At 31.8% G+C, this 22,607-nt stretch overlaps 3 protein-coding genes across 3 annotated transcripts; all 3 read left to right on the top strand.

Moving 5' to 3' along the window:
* The first annotated feature begins 1,522 nt into the window (after positions 1–1,522).
* LOC122597266 (serine carboxypeptidase-like 40) lies at positions 1,523–5,676 on the top strand. The gene is made up of 9 exons (XM_043769880.1): positions 1,523–1,766; positions 3,195–3,518; positions 3,644–3,751; positions 3,878–4,158; positions 4,517–4,786; positions 4,899–5,020; positions 5,129–5,218; positions 5,298–5,406; positions 5,508–5,676. Exons 1-9 carry the CDS (start codon positions 1,523–1,525, stop codon positions 5,658–5,660), a joined length of 1,701 nt encoding a protein of 566 aa, XP_043625815.1. The 3' UTR covers positions 5,661–5,676.
* Positions 5,677–9,602: 3,926 nt separating this feature from the next.
* On the top strand, positions 9,603–11,192 carry LOC122596076 (xyloglucan endotransglucosylase/hydrolase protein 2-like). Its single transcript, XM_043768590.1, has 4 exons — positions 9,603–9,777; positions 10,099–10,199; positions 10,303–10,499; positions 10,898–11,192. Exons 1-4 carry the CDS (start codon positions 9,603–9,605, stop codon positions 11,190–11,192), a joined length of 768 nt encoding a protein of 255 aa, XP_043624525.1.
* A 5,343-nt stretch (positions 11,193–16,535) lies between these two features.
* On the top strand, positions 16,536–21,588 carry LOC122597265 (serine carboxypeptidase-like 40). The gene is made up of 9 exons (XM_043769879.1): positions 16,536–16,929; positions 19,517–19,624; positions 19,700–19,974; positions 20,087–20,190; positions 20,534–20,684; positions 20,776–20,894; positions 21,014–21,106; positions 21,205–21,313; positions 21,436–21,588. The coding sequence occupies exons 1-9, from the start codon at positions 16,536–16,538 to the stop codon at positions 21,586–21,588; spliced, it is 1,506 nt and encodes a 501-aa protein (XP_043625814.1).
* The last annotated feature ends 1,019 nt before the right edge of the window (positions 21,589–22,607 follow it).

The raw sequence follows: 22,607 nt of genomic DNA, 5'->3' as shown, positions 1-22,607 counted from the left end.
CCTCTATCATTAATTTTGACTTTTAATCATGTTCAATTCTTAGCCTTACCTTCCTTGTTTGCACTGTTTTTAAATCTCCACTTTGCTGCTTGCCACCATCTAATCTTTTACGCTAATCTTAAGCCACAATAACAGCCACACGTACAAGTTCTTTAAACACTTCCACTTTGACATTGCAACTAATTAAGGAGACATCCGCACAGAACCTTGTATCTATATCTATAAAGGAAAATTCCAATTTCCACCCACAATAGACTCAAAACATTATTTATATTATTATATCATGGATGCTATGCTACTATTGTTTGAGCTCCGTCGCTGCTTCGGTATCTTGCTATGAAGTATTTGAGATCAAGTACATTTGTTTAAAAGGTTGTAAATATCATTTAATATTTTTAATTTTACAACTCTAAGTTTTTTTTTTATTCAGTATAATAAGATATTTAAAATTGTTTTTACATTGTTACTCAGTTTTTCATTTATGTTTTAATAATATTTTTTTAGTTATGTTGTTTTTTTTAAGGCTAATTGATTGAAAAGTACTCTAACTTGTCCCGAATGTCTTTTATATCGCTATACTTTTAAAATGTCTATTATGATTATCGAAACCGATAAAAATTGCCGCTACCCCCACGTCGCATCGTTGCCGCTGCACCACCTGCAAGTCACCACCACATCGCCCCCTATTTCACAAGATCCAATTTTGAGCGACCTCCACCACCGTGACAATCTCCGACATATGCATCCGACCACCTTGTCCTTAATTAGATCTACAAATTAGTAACTTTTATTTCTTCGGATGAATATGATTTTGATAATGTTAATGATGTTCTTTTGTTTATATTTCAGGGAATTGATGAAACTTCCATTTTTGATTTGTATTTGTTTTTTAATTGGGATTTTGGAGATATTGATGGATTTTGGAGATACTATGGTCGACGGTTGCTTCATCCCAGATGAAATGATTATGGTGTTCAGCACTTTCATGGGCAGATTAGCAGATTAATTTTGCCTACAGTTTGGATGGACATTTTTAGAATATTGGTTTGTATGGATACAACAATATAGATGACTTTGACTTATTCGGTATATGATGACATGGAATAGCCATATAAGCATTAATATAAAAAAAATAATAATTTAAAAATCAAAGGTAACCGGGTACCTAAAGATAGACTCCAAAAATAAGTTTTTAATGGTTTTAATCCTTATATTAAACATTTTTAAAGTATGGTCGTATAAAAGACATTCGGGATAAGTTGAAGTATTTTCCAATCTATTAAACTTTTTTTAATACTTCATAGTTTTTTATCTTCAGAGTTCGTACTTGTGACACTCCACTATATGTATAACTGTTTAATGTGTTTTTGAAATCATTGTGTTGTGAAATTCTTTTAATTTAAAATATTTCCATATTTGACATGAGTACTTCTAAAATATTTCTTTTGAATCATCCGTTCATCTAATGAGCCCTATTTAAGTTCGAGATACATGTAATCAAATACAGTATAAACAATTTTTTATGGATACTAGTAGCCATTTCGAGCCGTTACTCTTTGTGAATAAATTAGCCACGGTTGTTCTTCCTCAAGGTCTCAAAAATAATGACAAAATCCACAAGTTTCCGAGTCAACTATACGTAAGATTCGACCAGTTTGGTGGATATGTTACTATCGATGAATCTGATGGTCGGGATTTTTACTATTACTTTGTTGAAGCTGTGAAGGCAAAGGAGTCGTTACCGCTTATTCTTTGGCTCAATGGAGGTACAAAGTAGAACACTCAATCTGTTAATTAATTAAAAATGGCCGGTGCATTGTTTGTGATTCCTCTAATAATGGAAAGCTCCAATCAACGATTCAATTCATGGAATGTTAACGTTCGTGTGTGGATGTATAGGTAATCTATAATTTCACCGAAAGTACTTGATCAAATTAACTTTCATATATAGTCAATCAATGTCAATGAATCCATAGGTATGATTTTGTTTTCTTATAGTGGTGATACTGATGGAAAATTACCGATCACGTCGATTAAGTATCCATCACTTCAATGAATCTATCTATAAAGAACATGATGGAAAAGAAAACATCATCAAATCATAGTTTATCCAATAAAACATAAACATTGTTTCCACCTTTTTAATTAAAAATTATAAAAAACTTTTTTATTACTTTTTTAAATTCTAAAAACCTTTTAACTCTCAACTCATGCTCTGCCCCCGTCACACCCCGACAACAACCCCACTCCCAAAACCCCAACCCCCAAGTAGTTTAAAACGTGTTTTTTTAATATGAAAATAAAAATAACTTTCGAAGATTCTCATTTGTATATGTTTTTTCAAATGCGAGTAAGGTTATAATAATAGTTCAGTAGTATTTCCATCATACAACTTCTTAACTTTTAACTAGAAGTATATTTTTTGCTATTAGATAGACATTATGTAGTAAAGTATTAATTATTTTAAACATATTATTTTAAATTGGGTTAAATGTGTAAATTGATGATGAAAAATCAAAAAGTGTAAATTAATTTGGACCGTGTTGATTTAGTTAGTTTTAAAAAATGAAGATTTGTGATTAGTCAATTGAGGTTATGTCAGTTGCCTTTTAATATATATATAGATAAAGATAAAGATAAAGATTGAGAAAAATGATAATGATAGCTTATGTCACTAACAACTTATTACATACTTATAAACTTATACATTATATATTAAAAATCATCCTTGATTTTCTAACAGCAAGGTATAAAAAATTTTAACCACGTACCAAATTAATTTTTATTAAGGCTGTCACTATCAAAACCTCGCGTATTACGCGGGATTATAATTTAATTATGATAATAATATAATATTTTAAAAGAATTCTTCAGAAATTCTGGTCCCTAATTAACTTAAAATTAGTTACATTAATTATATACTATCATCGTTCAAATTTGAATTTCATATAATGCAATTTATTAGTCACTTCCATATCGCAATATAACTGGCAGATATATCGTATAGTAAGTAAACACTACTTCAATTCCAGTTTTCTCGTCTTGTTTTTTCTGTATATATTCCACATAAACGTGTAACACAGACCCTATTTCTAGTTCTCCATCTACACTAATTACTATACTAACAATAATGGAGAAAACGATCTTTTTGATCACAGTACTTATCTCCATTATTTCAAGTCTTTTATGTGAAGGTCGACACGCCACAAGCATCAAACAAACACAAGCTCTTGACCATCTTTACAAGATCAAAAAGTCACCTAATTCGGCAATCAATACTAGTAGCCATTTCGAGCCGTCACTCTTTGTGAATAAATTAGCGAGGGTTGTTCTTCCCCAAGAAGGCCTTAAGAACAAAGATAAAATCCACAAGTTTCCGGGTCAGCCATACGTTAGATTCGACCAGTACGGTGGATATGTTACCATCGATGAATCTGATGGTCGGGCTCTTTACTATTACTTTGTTGAAGCTGTGAAGGCAAAGGAGTCGTTACCACTTCTTCTTTGGCTCAATGGAGGTACGTACAAAGTAGAGTTAATTAGTTAAAAATGGCCGGTGCATTGTTTGTTTGTTAGTTAATTAGTTATCCTTAACAACATATATATGATTCATATATATGGACTAATTATAATTGTATTTCAGGGCCGGGGTGTTCTTCGGTTGGTTATGGAGCCATGCGAGAGCTTGGGCCATTCCGTGTCAATAGTGATGGCCAAACTCTTCACAGAAATAAATTTGCATGGAATCATGGTACTATTACGTACACGTACATATTTGTATTCAATAATATGAAATCAAGATTATTAGTGTAAATGTTACATATATATATATAGTAAAAAGATAACAAGTGTTGATTATATTTTTGTTTCTTTTTAGCGGCGAATGTTTTGTTTTTGGAGTCGCCAGCAGGTGTAGGATTTTCGTATTCAAACCAGTCTGATCGGGATGAGTCTTATAACTTTAGTGATTATGCAACCGCGGCTGACAATTATGTGTTCCTATTGAATTGGCTGGAAAGATTTCCAGAGTACAAAGGAAGGGAGTTTTATATCGCAGGCGAAAGCTATGCTGGACACTATGTGCCTCAGCTTGCACAAACCATTCTTCACAACAACAAGATGGCCAACAAAACCTTAATCAATCTGAAAGGAATCCTTGTACGTATGACTTCATCCAATTTTTAATTAGTTACACACATATCTCTCGGGGTTGGGTACTTTAAAACAAGTATTAAAGTAAAACAAATAAGATTCATGATACACAGTGATTTTCAATGAAAAGAAACCTATTGTTTTATTTGTTTTACTTTAATACTTGTTTTATTTTACCTATAACCTATATATATATATATATACATATAAGATTCATGTAAAAACTATTTGAATTGGAAGAAACATAAGAACCTCTAAATTATAACTTGATGTTTATATGTGAAAGTTATACATGAAAATTTTCGTTTAGCTAAATTGGTTTTCAGATATTAACCCTGTATGTCATATATATATATATATATAGATTGGAAATGCAGCAATCAACGACCCAACGGATATCATAGGGATGTATGATTATCATCAGACGCATGCTCTCATGTCAGATGAAACAAATGAACAGATCCATAAGTATTGTGACTTTTCCGAGGGACGTAGTAAGATGCATCCCATGGGACCTATTGCCTGTGACGATGCCGATAGAGTCGCGCAACATAATATTGCTTATATTGACCTCTACAACATTTATGCCCCTGTATGCGTCGACGGAAATCTTACTTCTAGACCCAAGCCGATGGTAATATATTAAATTCTTATTCACTAAGGCTAGATACTAAAATTTAACATATGTATAAAGTTAATTTATATAATGAGTAATATGCTTCTATATATTTGGTGCGTGCAAATAGTCGCAGGTTATTGATCCGTGCATCGATTTCTACACCAATGCTTATATGAACCGTGCAGATGTTCAAGAAGCTATCCATGCGAATGTCACAAAACTTGATTATGATTGGCAAGTTTGTAGCGTGTAAGTACCTAATTTTGCCATTTGATTATGGACTAGAGCTACATCTTCTTTATAATTTGGAGGAACTGATGTACACCTAACTAATATGTATAGCATCTAATTATGCAGGATTTTGTTCACTTATTGGCTTGATAGTCCTACGACGGTGATTCCAGTTCTTAAGGAACTCATGGAGATAAATAACCTTCGTGTGTGGATGTACTTGATCGAATTAATTTCATACAGAGTCAATCAATGTGAATGAATCCATAGGTATGATTAATTTGTTTTCTTGTAGTGGTGATACTGATGGAAGATTACCGGTCACGTCGACTAAGTACTCCATCAATTTAATGAATCTATCTATAAAGACTCCATGGCATCCATGGCTTGATCATCATGGGGAGGTGAATATGATTTCGTTGGCTTTATCTTACTTGATTACTTAGTTAATATATATATATAATATTGGCTGAATTGAAGTTTAATTTCATGAATAATATCACAGATGGGTGGATATGCAGAAGTTCGTGAAGGGGATCTAACATTTGCCACAGTTCGTGGGGCGGGTCACCATGTGCCAAGTGACAAACCAAGGATTTCACTTGCACTGGTTAAACATTTCTTGACCGGAACACCTCTCAAAGATACACTCAAGTGATTAGGTTCATTCGACTTTTTTTTTCCTTTTTTATCTGAATATCGACTTTTTAGTTGATGTTAATCACGGTTAAGGTTTGGTCTTTATTTTCTATTTTGATGTGGATTTGCTTTTAACTCCAAGTATTCTTCATGAAATCAAATGAACCACAACCAAGTACAGTAGTTTGTTCTTATAATTAAGCTCTAATCAACGATTTAATTCATGCAATGTTAATGTTCTATTTCAATATCGTTAGCTAGTATGTTCCAATCTCATCACATGCAATGGTGGACCGGGATTTATAAAGTTAAGATGGAAATGGGCGAATATTGTTGGAAACCCAATTAATTGTTTCAAAGAAACCATAATATAATCTTTTTTATTAATTAAACCTGTCAATGGGTTAAATTGTCTTATAACATAAGATTATGGTTGTGTATGAGTATGGACCTCTGTTTCAATTTTTTTTTCCAAACATTCCTTCGGTATACGACGTTGAGGAAATGTCACCGTATAATAGTGAAGTATTGCACGTACTCTAGATAACGAGATGTTAACATGAGTCATTACAAGTATTCAGAGTGAAAAACTCTAAAGTTTTGTCATCCATAAGGATCGAATTCAAGATTTTAGGTAAAAAACCGAGAGTACCTCTCATCAGATGGGCTGACCTTCATTGACACCTCCGTTCCAAATATCAACCCAATTCATAAAAATGCAACAAAATGAGATCTTTTAACATTGAATTAATGCAAAAGATCGAGCACAATAGCTTGATATTAGGAATGCAAATCCACTCAAACCAATTGATTCGGTTCTAATTAAGCTTCCCATTCTTTAAATATATAAATTGAAAAGCTTAAAAAACCATTATAGAAAAAGTATTCGTATTATATATCACTGCATAGTGTATATGCATTTATTTTCCTTTTACTCCTTTAAACGAATGAGCAAAAGTTGTTCAATTTAGTAAACTAAATGGACTGCAAATTCTACTATTAGGTAGACATAGTTTTGCAATTAAGGGTCATCATATATATCAAGAAAATGTATGATTTGGATGCTTGATCAAGGTTGCAGATTGGAAATCTGTTGGAGTTTATGTCTAATTAGTTGTCTATTGCCTGACGGCTTCCCGTTTGTGTAGTTGCATATATTGTTGGTCAAAGTGTCAATTCACAGCCATTCATCATAAAACGACATTCCGTTCAAAAGAACATGAAACCGACTTTCCATTAGTGGAGTGGATCAATAGGGGTTTTTTTTTAGAGTCGATCTTGGGCTTTGTCCATGCATGTAATTTAAAAATAGGGGTAGATTAGAATGTCATAAAAAAAAAAACAAAACAAAAAACACTCTCTTGAATCACTAATATTTTTAGACCATACGATGTGAAGCATTGGGGGGGGGGGGGGGGGGGGGGTTCGGCCCTCAAACGCGGCATGAACGCCGTGTACATGGTCCCGGGATCGCGTTCCGACTGGTCAAACTATGATCCACGGTTGGTTTTGGACGCCCACTTTTCCTTGTTGTTTTTTGTGCATTCCGATCTCCAAGAGAACAAAGTGAGTTTCTAGCTTTTTCTTTCTTTTGTCAAATATCTGGTTCATATTTATAGGTTGTGTATATATGCAAATAAGAGATGGGGAAGAAGACAACTTACAACCACACATGCTTCTTTCTTTTTATTATAATTTAATAATTTTACTTTAAACCTTAAAATTTCATGTATTTTTCAAAAACCACCCTTATAAATATATATAGTTTGTTTTTAGCTTTTAGTTTTGTATTTTTAAAGATTTGATCAATTATAACTTATAGTTCTGTTATGTTTTATAAATTTTTATTTAATTTTCAAACGTCATTTTTTAATGAGTTTTTATGTTATATAATGAATTTTATTATTATTACTATTCTATTTTTATTTAAGATTTTTAATTTTGTGTATGATAATTTTATGTATTTTATATTTAGTTAGTGTAAAATAATATTTAAAAATATAAAAACTAGACAAATAAATTAATAATTAGACAATCATTGTTTTTGCTCCGTGGCGAAAGACCCCCCTATCCACTAGAGTTGCTTCATACCACTAATTTTTGAAAAATGACTCTTTGCTTAGTTGGCGCCACATGTCGGAAGACCCCTCTCAAGGGGATGCCTCATACCACATAGTCTTAATGTTAGGCTTATAAAATGTTTTCTCCGTGTCAAATATGAAACTCTAAGACGATAACTTTTTGGAAATAAGACACTAAATGTGTCAAATTCCGTATCAAAATCCATCCTTATTCGGTTCAATTTGAGTGATTAACTTTCAGCTCAATTTGGCTTGACTATACCTTGTGCCTTACCAATTATGCATCCAAAAGGAAAACATTTTATTACTGATTAAAGGTCAAGAGATTTAGCTACATGATGAGGGATAATTATATAGACTTTTCCCGCAGAAGCTAGTTATGACCATTTTATAGTCATTTGAGTTAAATTATGATACTTAATTAATGACATTGTATATATAAATTTTTACAAAGTGTTGCTTTGTCTAAATTACTTAATTATAATATTCAACCCCTATCTATATCTATATCTATACTATATTATAAAGCAGATTCCTTCCAGATTTTCAACATTGAATTGAAATTTTAATATTGATTTTAAGTACATCCCCAAAATACCCCTCTCATCTATTCTATATTTATCTAAAATAACCATAATACCCTTTCTCTCTTCTCAAATCTCAACCAATTATATTTTTCTCTCTCCTCCATAAATCATTTATTCTTCTAATTCATTCAAAATCTTTTATCTCAAAAATCATACGTCGATAAATTATAGAAATTGTATGCGTGTTCCTAAAATTTCATGTTCTTTCGTCAGAGATGTCATTCGATATACTTTCGACGAATTTTTAAATCCGAAGGCGGAGGGCGGACGCCGTAGACATTTGACTATCACACTCTCTAACCTAGCTATCACCCCCACCATCTCACCGCCGCAACGCGCGGGTACTTACTCTCGTTATATTATAAAGCAAATCCACTTTTCAACTTTCTAACATTCAATTTCAACAATATACGCATATTAATGCATGATGTGTTATACATCAATGCATACAACTTTCTCTCTCCTCCATAAATCATTTTATTCCTCTAATTCTTTCAAAATCTTCTATGTCAAAAACCGTAAATCGATAAATTATAAAATTTATATGGGTATTCTTAAAATTTCATGCTCTTTCATTAGAGATGTCATTTGATATACTTTCGACGAATTTTTAAATCCGAGGGTGGAGCCCGTACGACTAAGACATTTGGCTATGACAGTCTATGACATATAACCTCCTATGACCTATCACCTCATCATTTTACTGTCGCAACGCGCGAGTACTTGCTCTCGTATATATATATATATATTTGCGAAGTGTTGCTTTGTCTAAATTACTCTGTATAACGATATGAATGGAGGATTGTAATAACCAAGAGATTATGGGTTCAACGCTGACAAAACTATATAAACTATTTGTTTCTCTAAAAGAAAAACTCAAAAATGATAAACGTATAGATGTCATGACTTATCTAACTCATCTTTTCCCATAAACTAAAAACGTTCTAAAATTTAGAGTAACAATTCAATTATGTTTTATGTGATTAGATAGTTTCTGGTATTTCAAGAGATTTCTTATACATATTATTACTATCACAATTCATGACATATGAACTTGCATAACAACCTCCATGTGCATTTGTGCATTGCAGGGTAGGTTGGTCATGTCAAGAGTGTTCAACACTAGTCATTTGATTACTAAGACTTACCGAATCAACACTTTACTCAATCTATAAATTACTCGTAAAAAATGTGAGTTTGACATCTCTTCCCTATATACATACCTAAATATATCATCATCTTCATTTTCCTACACGCCGTAGCAAACTAATTGGATTTATGTCTATCAATATGATGAGTTTTCTTGCAAAGATGATGATCGTCCTCATTTTATTTGAAATGTTTTTCAATATTGCCATTTCACAAAATGAAAGTATTGATCTAAATTATGAAGTATCTTGGGGCAGAGATCATATCTCGTATCTCAAAGATGGACAAGAAGTTCAGTTGTCCTTGGATCGATCTTCAGGTTTTATAAATTATTGAGATGAGATTTGTAGCTAGAGAACTTGTGTATATATATTATTTAAAATAATTAAGGTAAAAATGGTTAGGCCCTCAAGTTTTGAAGATCACAATTTTGTATGCACCTTTTCTTAGGCAGGATAAGCTAAAAGTATCTCTAAACGTTAGTATAATGGTGAATCAATATATATAAGGTTTCAAACCGATAAAACTATATTTTACAACTTTAGTTAACATGCATCACCATTGTAAAACAGTTTTGTTATGTATGCATTCAATATTTAGAATTTGTAGTTTCTGATTTGGAGTATTAATATATTTATAGGGTGTGGATTTAGATCAAAAGCATACTATGGGTCTGGCTTCTTTCGAATGATGATTAAAGTACCTCCTAAGGATTCTGCAGGCGTTGTCACAACTTTTTATGTACACATAAAAACTTTAAACTTTCCGAATTTTACTTTTGTAAGTTTTAAAAAAATCTAAAAGTTATTGTGATAATCACTTACCTTTGTATGACGCAATGCAGCTGCATAGAGATATAGGTGGCGTTCATGATGAGTTAGACTTCGAGTTCTTGGGAAACAGCTCAGGCAAACACATTACGTTGCAAACAAATGTGATCATAAATGGGGTTGGCGGTAGAGAACAACGAATGTTTCTTTGGTTTGATCCCACAACAGATTTTCATGAATACAGAATCCTATGGAACCAACACCAAATTGTGTGAGCACACATATCCTCTTATTATTGTAAGAGAAGTAGTATAAAAGAAGCTAGTAAATAATAACTCTTGTTTTGAGATAGCTTTACTAACTAGCCTAACCAGGCTTGCAACTGATTGAGAAAATTCATTATGCCTAGATATTGACTAGCTAGCAAATATATCAAACAAATATAATTGTACTCAATTCTTATGCAGGTGGGATATCAAGAGGTAAAATATAAATAGATATAACTCTACCCGAGGGTAAGTTAAAGTATCTTCGGCTCGCTAGATGATATATCATAATCATGTTAATTAGAAACTTATGCTCTAAATGTCATCTTTACTTTTTAAGATGAAAAGATGATAGAAACGAGTCAACGGGTTTTATTAAGCATTTTTCCTTGTATCATTGCAGGTTTTTTGTCGATGACACACCAGTAAGAGTATTCAAGAACGGCAACTACACAAGTGTAATCGGGTACCCAAGTCAGGCAATGCAAGTGCTCATAAGCATATGGAACGCGACTTGGGCTAGTAATACACCGATCAATTGGTCACATGCACCATTTCAGGCCCATTTTCAATATTTTCATATTGATGGGTGCCCTTCAGATCAATATATCCCAAGCCAAGACTGTTATTCCACAAAATATCGGTGGAATATAGAAAAGTACTGGCAAATAAACCGTCAGTCAAAAGAAAAAATATGATAATGTGAGAAAGAAGTATTTGTATGATGACTATTGTAGTAGGGTCACTCGTCCAGAGTGTGTTGAGCATAATTTAATAATTTGATCGCTAAGTACTATATTGGGTTTGTCTGTTTTGGTCGATTTGTGCTTGTGTTGTTGCTTGATTGAAATGGGATGTATTCTAGCGTTCGAGTCGTTTCCTCTATCATTAATTTTAACTTTTAATCATGTTCAATTCTTAGCCTTACCTTCCTTAATTAATTGTTTGCACTGTTTTTAATCTCCACTTTGCTGCTTGCCACCTTAATTTATCTGTTTATATCTCAAATTTAAAAGTTAACAGTAAGATTCTGATTGATATGTGTAATCAACCATGTCTTTTTCTTCCTTTCACATTTATTGGCATATTACTTTAATTAATTAGCTCCCACTTTCACAAATTCAAAAATTAACACAATTTTCACAACTTCAAAACATGCATGTATAATCAAATGAAAATCAGAGAACTATTAAAAGAAAAAAAAATAAACTTACAGTATCAATAAAACAACACAAAGTTCAAACATCATTAATTAACTACATACATAGGTTAAATGCAGCACCCAAAATAATAACGTATGTATCTAAGTGAGAATAAAAACTATACACGAATTTATAAAGTTATATATATAACTTTTGATGTGTCCAGTTTGTTTTGAAAAAAAAAATAAATTGATTGGCTAGAATGATATAGAATTTTGTTAACATTCCTTGATCTGGTATATTTTTATGTTATGGAGATAATGGAATAAGTTTAGATAATTACTTTGAAAGTCATCAAATTTATACGATTAAGTTCTCGACGATATAACTTGTATGATTGAAAGATGTGTATCCAACATTATGTTTGGATTAATGTTGGATTTGATTGAGAGATGATGATGAAAAAGAGGAAGAAGGTGAAAGAAATCTGGAAATGGAGATGAAGATGATGAAAGTATATTGATAATTTCGTAAAAACTTACACGTCAGCAAGTAAGATGCTTTTTGAAAAATAAAACATCTAAAGGATATTGCTAATTTCGTGAAATCAATTAACGTTTGTTTTTATTTTCTGCAGTTATCCCTATTAAAATTTATAAATCATGGATGCTACTATTGTTTGAGCTTCGGTATTTTGCGTCGCTGCTTCAGTATCTTGCTATGAAGTATCTTGCTATGAAGTAATTGAGATAAAGTACATTTGGGAAAAGATAATTTTTTTGCTTTTTCTTGTAAAAGGTTATAAATATTGTAAAATACTTTTAACTAGACGGAAAACTTCCGGATAGTTCATTACTAGATTTTAAACCCGTGTCCAACACTGGACACCGGATTTACAATATTATTAATATTAGATCTTCATACATTTAAGTTATTAAAACTTATAAATATGAAGATATACGATTCCAAGTATTATACTTTGCAAGTTGTAGTACAATAATCACATGTTCATCACTGTCATTATTAGTTGATACATATTGATGGAATTGTTTGTCGTAGTCATTCCACAAAGAATATGCTATAATAATTTATCTATTATAGAATTTTTTTTGAAACTATTTTACTCATAATGTGATATTATTATGAAATATAATTAAGAATTAAAATATAAACATATTTGTGATCATGTACTTGACATCAAATATATGTAATTAATCATGATGCGGGGTCATAAGACGAATAGGTTGATTTTCAATCAACTATTCTACTATAATTAGATAATAATTAGGATTGTTTTCATATATATTATTTAATAACAATTATGACTTTTGATTTGAATGCCAATTTTAACTTCAAACATTAATACGCAAAAATAATATATAAAAAAGAAGAAAATTATGTACTTTTTTTTATTGAAAGATAAAATGCTTCTTAAATGGAGTTCATATTGGATAATGATTATTAGAATTTATAATTAAATTAAATGATGACATAAGCGAGAGTCAATTTGATGAAATTGAGCGATTTGATTGGTTAATAAGTCATTAAGTTTTGAAATAATTTTTTGTTGATAATATTTCATATTTTTTAATTAATTTAATGCTTATAAATTTTGTAAAATTCTCTCAAATTGATGGCTAAAAATAAATATAAATTAAGTATTTAGGGGTAAAAAGTGTAAATTATTGATGTAAAATAAAAAAGTATAAATTAATGAGACTTTTTCTACAAATTATTAATATAAATACTAATATAATAATATATTTGGGATAATCATTATTAGGATTTTTAATTTATAGTTTATCTAAATGATGACATAAGCGAGAGTCAATTTCATGAAATCGGGCGATTTGATTGGTATTATTGGTTCCACTGTCTTATAGTATAGATACTAGATTTTAGACCTGTGTCCAACACTGGACACGAGGTTTACGATATTATCAATATTAGATTTTCATACATTTAATTCATAACAGCTTATAATTTTAAACGTATACGGTTTTAAGTGTTATACTTTGCAAGTTGTAGTACAATAATCACAAGCTCGTCACTGTCATTATTAGCTGAGACATATTGATGGAATTATTTGTTGTAGTCATTCCACATGGCACATGCTACAATAATTTCTCTATTATAAATTTTTTGAAACCAGTTGTACTCATAATTTAATATTATTATTGAAGATAATTAGGAATTAAAATATAAACATACTTGTGATCCTGTACTTCACATTCAAGTATATTTATTTGATCATGATGCAGACTCATAACACGAATAGGTTTACTTTCAATCACATGTCATGGGATAATTAGATAACAATTAAGATTGTTTTCACATTATTTGATAACAATTAGGATTCTTGATTTTAGTGACAATTGAAACTTTAAAAAATTAAATATAAATACCTTTTGTAACTTTTTAAAAAATCTCCCCAAGTTGATGCTAAAAATAAATAAAAATTTAGGATTGAGGGTTAAAAAATTTAAATTATTGATGGAAAACAAAAAAATGTAAATTAATGAGTTTTTTTCTACAAATTAATATAAATAGTAATATAATAATATATTTGGATAATGATTATCAGAGTTTTTAATGAATATCTAATCTAAATGATGACATAAGCGTTGTTGGATGTGTGTGTTTTTTGGTCCAAGGAAACAGGATTTGGAGAAAAGGGTATTTTCGGTATTATAAAATGTCAAGGGTGTTTCCGGTAATTCAAAGTCAGAATTTCTAAAAATAAAAAGGGGCCTTTTGTTTTATTAAGTAGTATAGATAGATATATTAAGATCCGCAACCGAAACTGACTTAACCTTCCTAAATTAGAAAGCCGTGACGGAATACGTACTACCGGTTAACTTATTTCCATATAGCAAAACAGTATTCATATAGGTACAGTTACCTAAACTATCAGGAATTTCACCACTAAATTGATTATTAGACAAATCAATACTTACTAAAAAAGGCAACTAGCTACAAATATCTGAAGGAACTGAACCGAACAGATTATTACCTGACAGATCTAGATTTTGTAAGCTTTCACAATACTTAATATCCGGAGGAATCGAACCGGAAAGCGATAAATCCCGAAGCATGAGCGAAATCAACCGGTTTTCCTGATCGTTCCAGCACGTGACGCCGGAGAAGCTGCAGATGAAACCGCGCGTGGTTTTGAGAAGTTCCACGTGACGATCTCTGATTGCTGGCTGAAATGCCACGTAAGCACTGTACGTCAGCTTCTGATAGTACTGATTGTGATATGGCGAGAAAGATGAGGGAATGTGTGAGGAATGGATTCATGATCGGAATTTGATTGTGGCGGTATGTGATTTATTTGGGGGATGATTGATTGTGAAGAGAAAGGGGGTTGACTTTTTTGGATGGGTAATTTTGACTTGTGAGGTTAGTTTGATTGGCGGTTTTTAAGTGCTCCGCGTAAAACATTTTAATATATTAGTTGGAAATCTAAAAGTAAAAAATATGAAAGAAACCAAAAAATAACTCATAGCTGAAAACCCGAATAAGATGTAATATGATAAAATCTGGATAATTGTATCGTAGGCAGTTACACTGTGTGTGATACGGACGAATAGTAAACTGTCACGTAGACGGTTATTATTCACTCCGTTCACTATTTTTAATATATAGTTTTACAACTAAGTATTTTTAATTAATCTGTAGAATACTCCTAAGATATTTAAAATTATTTTTACATTGTTACTCAGCTTTAAATTTATGTTTTAATAATATTTTATTAGTTATGTTGTTTTTTTTTTATGGATTTTTAACTTCAGAGTCCGTATTTATGACCCTCCACTATATGTATAATTGTTTAATGTGTTTTCGAACTTTTTAAGGGTGGAAAGGAAATGAGAGGGGAAAATTATACAGTAAAAAAATATTTTTAAGATTTTTTTAAGTGTGAAAAAAAAAGGAGTAGAAAAGGTTAGAGAAGGAAATTTAGTTGTTTTTTGTTTCAAAAGTTTTCCCTTCATTTTTGAGATAATTAGGAAGGAAAATTTTTCTTCCTTCTCCTCTCCATTCTTTTCTTAATTTAACTAAACAACTAATTTAAAATATCTCCATGTTTGACACGAATACTTATAAAATCTCTTCTTTGAAATGATCCGTTCATCCAATGAGCCCTAAGTTTGAGATACAAATGATTTTAGTGTAATCAAATACAGTATAAACAATTTTATATGGATAAAAAAACTCCAATCGTTATCACATGATTTAGAATTGAACTTTATTTTCTTAGATCAATATTATAAAAAAAAAATTCTGATCCCTAAATTAACTTAAATTTTCTGTTACAATATTAAGTTCAAATCTAAATCCGTAGATCATACAATAACGAGAGTAAGTACCCGCGCGTTACGCCGGTAAAAAGGTGAGGGTGATAGGTCATAGAGTATGATAGGTCATAGGAGTTGATATGTCATAGAGTGTCATAGACAAATGTCTTAGCCGTACGGGCTCCGCCCTCAGATTTAAAAATTAGTCGAAAGTATATCGAATGACATCTCTAATGAAAGAGCATAAAATTTTAAAAACACCTATATAATTTTTATAATTTATCGATGTACGGTTTTTGAGATAAAAGATTTTGAAAGAATTAGTGGAATAAAATGATTTATGGAGGAGAGAGAAAGTTGTAGGCATTGATGTATGGTACATTATGTATTATCATGTGTACATTGTTGAAATTGAAAGTTAAAAGTTGAACCCTATTTGCTTTATAATACAGTATAGATAGTATAGATTAATTCACTTCGATATCCCAATATAACTGGCATGTATATCGTATAGTAAGTAAAAACTACTACTTCCATATAAACGTGTAACATAGACCCTACTTCTAGTTTTCCATCTACACTAATTACTATACTAACAATAATGGAGAAAACGATCTTTTTGATAGCAATTGTTTCCCTTTCAACTTTTCAAGTTGTTTATGTGACGGTCGTCACGCAGGCTACAAACAAACACAAGCTCTTGAATCTTGATAATCTTTACAACATCAAAAAGTCCCCTAATTCTACCATCGACACTAGTATCCATTTCGAGTCGTCACTCTTTGTGAATAATTTAGCCAGCGTTGTTCTTCCCCAAGAAGGCCTTAAAAACAATGATAAAATCCACAAGTTTCCAGGGCAACCATACGTCAGATTCGACCAGTATGGTGGATATGTTACCGTGGATCAATCTGATGGTCGGGCTTATTACTATTACTTTGTTGAAGCTCTGAAGGCAAAAGATTCGTTACCGCTTCTTCTTTGGCTCAATGGAGGTAATAATTAATATACTAAAACTACACAATCTATTGCGTATTTTCAAATTTTTAAAGTCTTGCTTTTTAAACTTAGATTTTAGATTATTTTGTTTGTTTTATACAATACTTGATGAAAGTTTTATGAACCGATCATCAAGTATTATATAAACTGAAACAAGTATACTTAGGGTCAAAGTTAAGAAACAAAGACTTTCAAAATTTAAAAGAAATGTGCATTCTTTGTTAGCTGTCCTTGACAACATGATTCATATATATGGACTAATTATAATTGTATTTCAGGGTCGGGTTGTACTTCGGTTGGTTATGGAGCCATGCAAGAGCTTGGGCCATTCCGTGTCAATAGTGATGACCATGCATATTTAGCTTGAGTGTTCTTTTGAGCTTCAGTCATGCAGAGTTGAGATCGAGTCTCAATAAAACCTGGCAGAGGTTTTGTGCATGAGAGAACTAATGCCACCCCTTCAGAGAGAATCTGTAACACTAATTGATCATCAGTAATGGAGGAGCCAATATTAACCAACTGATCAAAGATGACTTTCATAGCTTGGCAATATGAAGACATAGAAGGAAATTGCTCCAAACAGGTGGTGGTGGACCTGAATTTCTAAAGGTCAGATGAAGACGAGTAAAAGTTGTTGAAAACCCGGCTAATAGTAGTTCCAAAGAAACCATATAACACAACTTCATAAGACTGCAATAACATGAGATTATTAAGATAGAACTAATGCAACCTTGCCAATCATGATCAATGTTGTGTTTGCCTTTTGTTTTTGGATATTGGATGATTCACCAAACTGAAGTACGAGTATTATTAAGGGATAACTGCAGAAAATAGAAAGCACCTTTCGACTAATTCACAGAAATAGCATTGACCTTTAAAAGTTTTACTTTTTAGAAATGAACTTTTATTTATTCCCGAAAATAGTAACATTTGACACACGTACATGATGACATGAACATTTTTTTATTACGTGTCATTTTTTAATGACGTGACGTACTTTATAACTACAAAAAATATAAAAACCTTTCGACCAATTTACGAAAATAGCGATAACCTTTAAAAGTTTCACTTTCTAGCAATAAACTCTCATTTATTGTTGGATTACTCCAACACCGACGACGGCAGTGTTGGAGGTGGGGGTGATTTCTTCTCGATTTCTTCAACTAATTTAGAAAACGACGGCGATTTGTTCAAGTTCGAGCTAACCTCTGGAACTATGTCATCTGTCGACGAACTATTCTTAAACGGTCCAGATCCGGCCTATAAAACTCTCGTCTCACCTTGAACTTCCTCAGAATCTCCCTTCGACTAAAACGACGACGTTTTGACATCTATTTTTTTTTCTAGAGATAGACGAATGAAGAAGAGCTAGATCTATGTCTCCTTTAAGATCTTCATACACAGCTTTTCAGCTTTTCAATGATTGAAATAGGAAGAGACTCAACAAAAAACAATAAAATTAAGCTGAAATTAGTTCCAGAAGAAAATGACGAGAAAAAATACATTGTCAGAACCGAAACTGAAACGGAGCCATGTCATTTTTTGGGGGAAATGACACGGCTGATAAAAATTACATAATAAATAAATAAAAAATAATGTCATGTCATGTCATTAAAAAATGGCACGTAATTAAAAAATGTCTACGTCATCATATACACGTGTCAAATGTTACTATTTTCGTGAATAAATGAAAGCTCATTTTTAAAAAGTAAAACTTTTAAATGTCACTGTTATTTTCGTGAATTGACTGAAAGGTGTTTTCTATTTTCTGCAGTTATCCCTATTATTAATAATATATATGCATTCTGGTGTCCTTACATTTATTTAAACGAATCAGCAAAACTGGTAACCAAGAGGAAGTGAAAGATCCATCAATGTTACACTAAATTATTTTTTCTAACACGTTTAGCATGCTGGTAACCTAAAAGTTGTGGGTCCAAAGTCCTATATATATAGATATAGATAAAACTATAAAAGTATATGAATTTATTTGTCTTTCTTACAGAAAATATATAATGATAAACATTAGATGCTCATGACTTATCAAATTATCTTACCTATAACCATAACTACTCTAAATCTAATCTAAACATTAGAGCATCATGAAATTCCAATTTTCATTGTAGTGTATTGCTATAGATAGTAATGGAGAAGACTACCTTTTGGGCTATTCTCATATCCCTCTTTTTTTCAAGCTTTCAATGGCAAATCCATGCACGCAACAAACAAACGCGAGCACTTGATCATCTTTTCAAGGCCAAACGGTATTCAGCAACCGAAACCAACCATTTTGAGCCTCTTTCGTATGTTAATAAAGTTAGTGTTGTTCTTCCTCAAGGAGAACTCAAAAGGAATGATCAAATTGACCGACTTCCTGGTCAACCATCTGTAAATTTTGATCAAATCAGCAGGACGCGCATTTTATTATTACTTTGTTGAAGCTGAAAACTCCAAAGAATCTTTACCACTCCTTCTTTGGCTTAATGGAGGTAACATAATTTGATAGTACTTAATTGAGTGTTCTGTTACAACATATCTTAGTGACATTTAATTTTGACTTGAATAAACTACTCGTTTTACAAGGTCCGACTTGTTCTTCACTCGGTTTTGGAGCTACGCAGGAGCTTGGGCCATTTCGGGTCAACAGTGATGGAAAAACTCTGTATATAAATGAATTTGCATGGAATAATGGTATCACATTTGACAAAAACAAAAATATGTTTCACAAACGCCGTCTCTAACTATGTTTATTTTTCATGCTTGCAGTGGCAAATGTTTTGTTTGTGGAAGCACCTGCAGGCGTCGGGTTTTCATATTCAAACTCAACATCAGATTACTTGAATTGTGGAGATGCTTCAACCGCAGCGGACAATTATGTGTTCTTGTTAAATTGGTTGGAAAGATTTCCGGAGTACAAAGAAAGGGAGTTTTATATCTCAGGAGAAAGCTATGCCGGACACTATGTGCCTCAGCTCGCACATACCATTCTTTACAACAACAAAATTGCTAACAAAACCTTAATCAATCTTAAAGGAATCCTTGTATAGCCTTTTTCCTCCTTCCTTTTCTAATGATTTCGATATCTAACAACCTTACTTCTCATGTGTTTTATCTTTTGGCCATTGATTAGTTTTTTGGATGTGGTGCTTACAGATTGGGAACGCATTGATTAACCATGAGACTGATACGCTAGGAGAGTATGATTACCTTAATTCTCATGCTATAGTATCAGATGAAGCAATAGATCAAGTCCGCGAGTTATGTTACATCAACAAATATCCTTATATTCATATAACGTATACGAAAAATAATCTTTGGTACCATCATGTGTCTTAAAATTAGCACTAACATATGTAAACAGTAAAGCTATATATATCTAATGAACCAAAAAATAAAACAAATAACTATGTAGAAATAATATTAAAATTTTTATCACACTTAATATTTTCAAGGAAATTATAGCATGTAGGTTTGAAAATGGTAAAGATTTACAAGTAATTTGTCTCATGAAATGTATCTATGAACATGTACTTTATAGTTTTGCACATTTATAAGTGTGTAAACACGCCCAAAAGGGTAAAATTGGGTGATCTATTGTAGTGTGTTTTCTTTCACAATGTCTACGACAAATCTAGATCAGTGCAATGAAGCGCAGTATGAGATCAGCCATGATATTGAATATATCAATGTCTACAACATTTTTGCACCTTTATGTTTGGATTCGAATCTTACTTCCAAGCCTAAGCCAATGGTAAATTCTAACTCAAGATCATTATTAAAGTGAATCCAAATATAACAACTAAATATGATATACATATCCTTGAATTCTTTGGTGCAAACAGTCTCAGGTTATTGATCCATGTAGCGATTTCTATACCCATGCTTATATGAATCGTCAAGATGTTCAAGAAGCTATCCATGCTAATGTCACGAAACTGGATCATGAGTGGAATTTATGCAGGTAAATTTCACAGTTTAATTATGTGCATATATTTATCCATTTGTAGGCATGCTTAATTATAAATCAAAAAATGCTTTCAAGTAATATTGACATGAAATGTTTCCGAAAAACTTATGCAGTAGTATCATAGATGTCTGGTCTGATAGCCCTCAGACGATTATTCCACTCCTTAGGGAATTGATGGAGAATAATCTTCGTGTGTGGATATTCAGGTATAATAATCTTACTTTAGAAAAGGAACTAAATATGGAAATCAGATTTTGGTATATACATTATGTGATCAAATTCTTTTATTTCTTTTGTTCGGTAGTGGTGATGCTGATGCAATAATACCAGTCACGTCGACCAAGTACTCTATTAATTCGATGAGTCTTCCTATAAAGACTCCATGGCATCCATGGCTTGATCATCAAGGGGAGGTAATTAGTGATATATTCAATTTAGTACTTTAAATAATTACTAAGTGGTTTACATTGCTAAATAACCAAAAATCAGAAAGATGTTTGTTATAAAAGTAATGTCATAAAAATCATGATCACAGATGGGTGGTTTTACACAAGTTTATGAAGGAGATTTGACGTTCTCCACAGTTTTAGGGGGAGGTCACCAGGTCCCGAGCGACAAACCAAAGAGTGCACTCACACTTGTCACGCATTTCTTGACCGGAGAACCTCTCGACTATATAAGACATTGATTAGATTCATAATAACTCTTATTTTTCTTGGATGTAATCATGTATTTCTTGTTGGTGTCAAAAGACAATGGCTAATCATGTTTGTTTGTAATAGGTGATAATAAAATCAATATTCTGTATGTACACATTAACATACATTTTGGGGCCGGGAAAAAAAATCATTATAAAATTAGCCTATTTGCTATAAATTTATGTATAGAATTAAGTCTAGATTTAATCCCTAGTATATTAAGGAAAATGATGGGTTTTAGATTTAGAATAGAGATGATGGTGGAGATAGATGATGGTAATATGAGTTTTTTATATGTGGGTGTTGATGTGAAAAGATAAAAATAAATTGTTTTGTTGTCTTGAGCCGCTGCTGGCGTTAGGGGTGTTCGTGGTCCGGTTTTTACTAAATCTCAAATCAAACCGCATTCTCGGTTTCAACATATTTTAAACCAAACCAGACCAAGTATGTTGTTAAACCAGACCAAAACAAACCATGTAAATTGGTCCGGTTTACCCGGTTCCACGGTTTCAAGATATATTTTTTTTATCTCTAAATAAATTATGCATTTTTCGTATTAATAAATTTTTTTCATTTTTTATCACACATATAGAAGCCAGTAACTCTATAATCTTAATATTAGTAGAAACATTGATAAAATTACAAATACTTTGTGTTTTATACTTACAAAATATGAAATATTAAAGGTGATGGGGGACTCAAGACTTAATATTTTTTATCTTTGAGTGAAAACATAATGAAAATGAAGCTGAAAATATAAAAAGATAAAGTGAAAATGAGAAAGTATGAAAGTAAAAGTGAGTTTATATAACTAAATTAGTGAATATATATGCATATATATTTTTGGTCCGGTCCGGTTTTTGACGGTTAACTCTTTGCTCAAACCGTAACCGGACTAAGGAACCCGGTTTTTCAAAACTTAAACCGTCGTACCAGACTTTAACAACTCAATCCAACCAAACCAATCCAAATAATCCGGTTTTCATGATTTGACGGTTTGATGAAGACC

Source organism: Erigeron canadensis, chromosome 4 (assembly GCF_010389155.1).
Source record: "Erigeron canadensis isolate Cc75 chromosome 4, C_canadensis_v1, whole genome shotgun sequence".
NCBI classification, from domain to species: Eukaryota; Viridiplantae; Streptophyta; class Magnoliopsida; order Asterales; family Asteraceae; genus Erigeron; species Erigeron canadensis.
Note: the sequence above shows the minus strand (reverse complement) of the source record. Positions and strands in the feature narration are given on the sequence as shown.

Coding starts and splice junctions, on each gene's coding strand:
- LOC122597266 (XM_043769880.1), top strand. CDS start 1,523: ATGGATACTAGTAGCCATTTCGAGCCGTTACTCTTTGTGAATAAATTA. Junction 3,519..3,643: donor TCTTCTTTGGCTCAATGGAG/GTACGTACAAAG, acceptor ATTGTATTTCAG/GGCCGGGGTGTTCTTCGGTT. Junction 5,219..5,297: donor AATAACCTTCGTGTGTGGAT/GTACTTGATCGA, acceptor GTTTTCTTGTAG/TGGTGATACTGATGGAAGAT.
- LOC122596076 (XM_043768590.1), top strand. CDS start 9,603: ATGAGTTTTCTTGCAAAGATGATGATCGTCCTCATTTTATTTGAAATG. Junction 9,778..10,098: donor GTCCTTGGATCGATCTTCAG/GTTTTATAAATT, acceptor ATATATTTATAG/GGTGTGGATTTAGATCAAAA. Junction 10,500..10,897: donor TGGAACCAACACCAAATTGT/GTGAGCACACAT, acceptor GTATCATTGCAG/GTTTTTTGTCGATGACACAC.
- LOC122597265 (XM_043769879.1), top strand. CDS start 16,536: ATGGAGAAAACGATCTTTTTGATAGCAATTGTTTCCCTTTCAACTTTT. Junction 19,625..19,699: donor TGAATTTGCATGGAATAATG/GTATCACATTTG, acceptor TCATGCTTGCAG/TGGCAAATGTTTTGTTTGTG. Junction 20,895..21,013: donor CATGAGTGGAATTTATGCAG/GTAAATTTCACA, acceptor AAACTTATGCAG/TAGTATCATAGATGTCTGGT.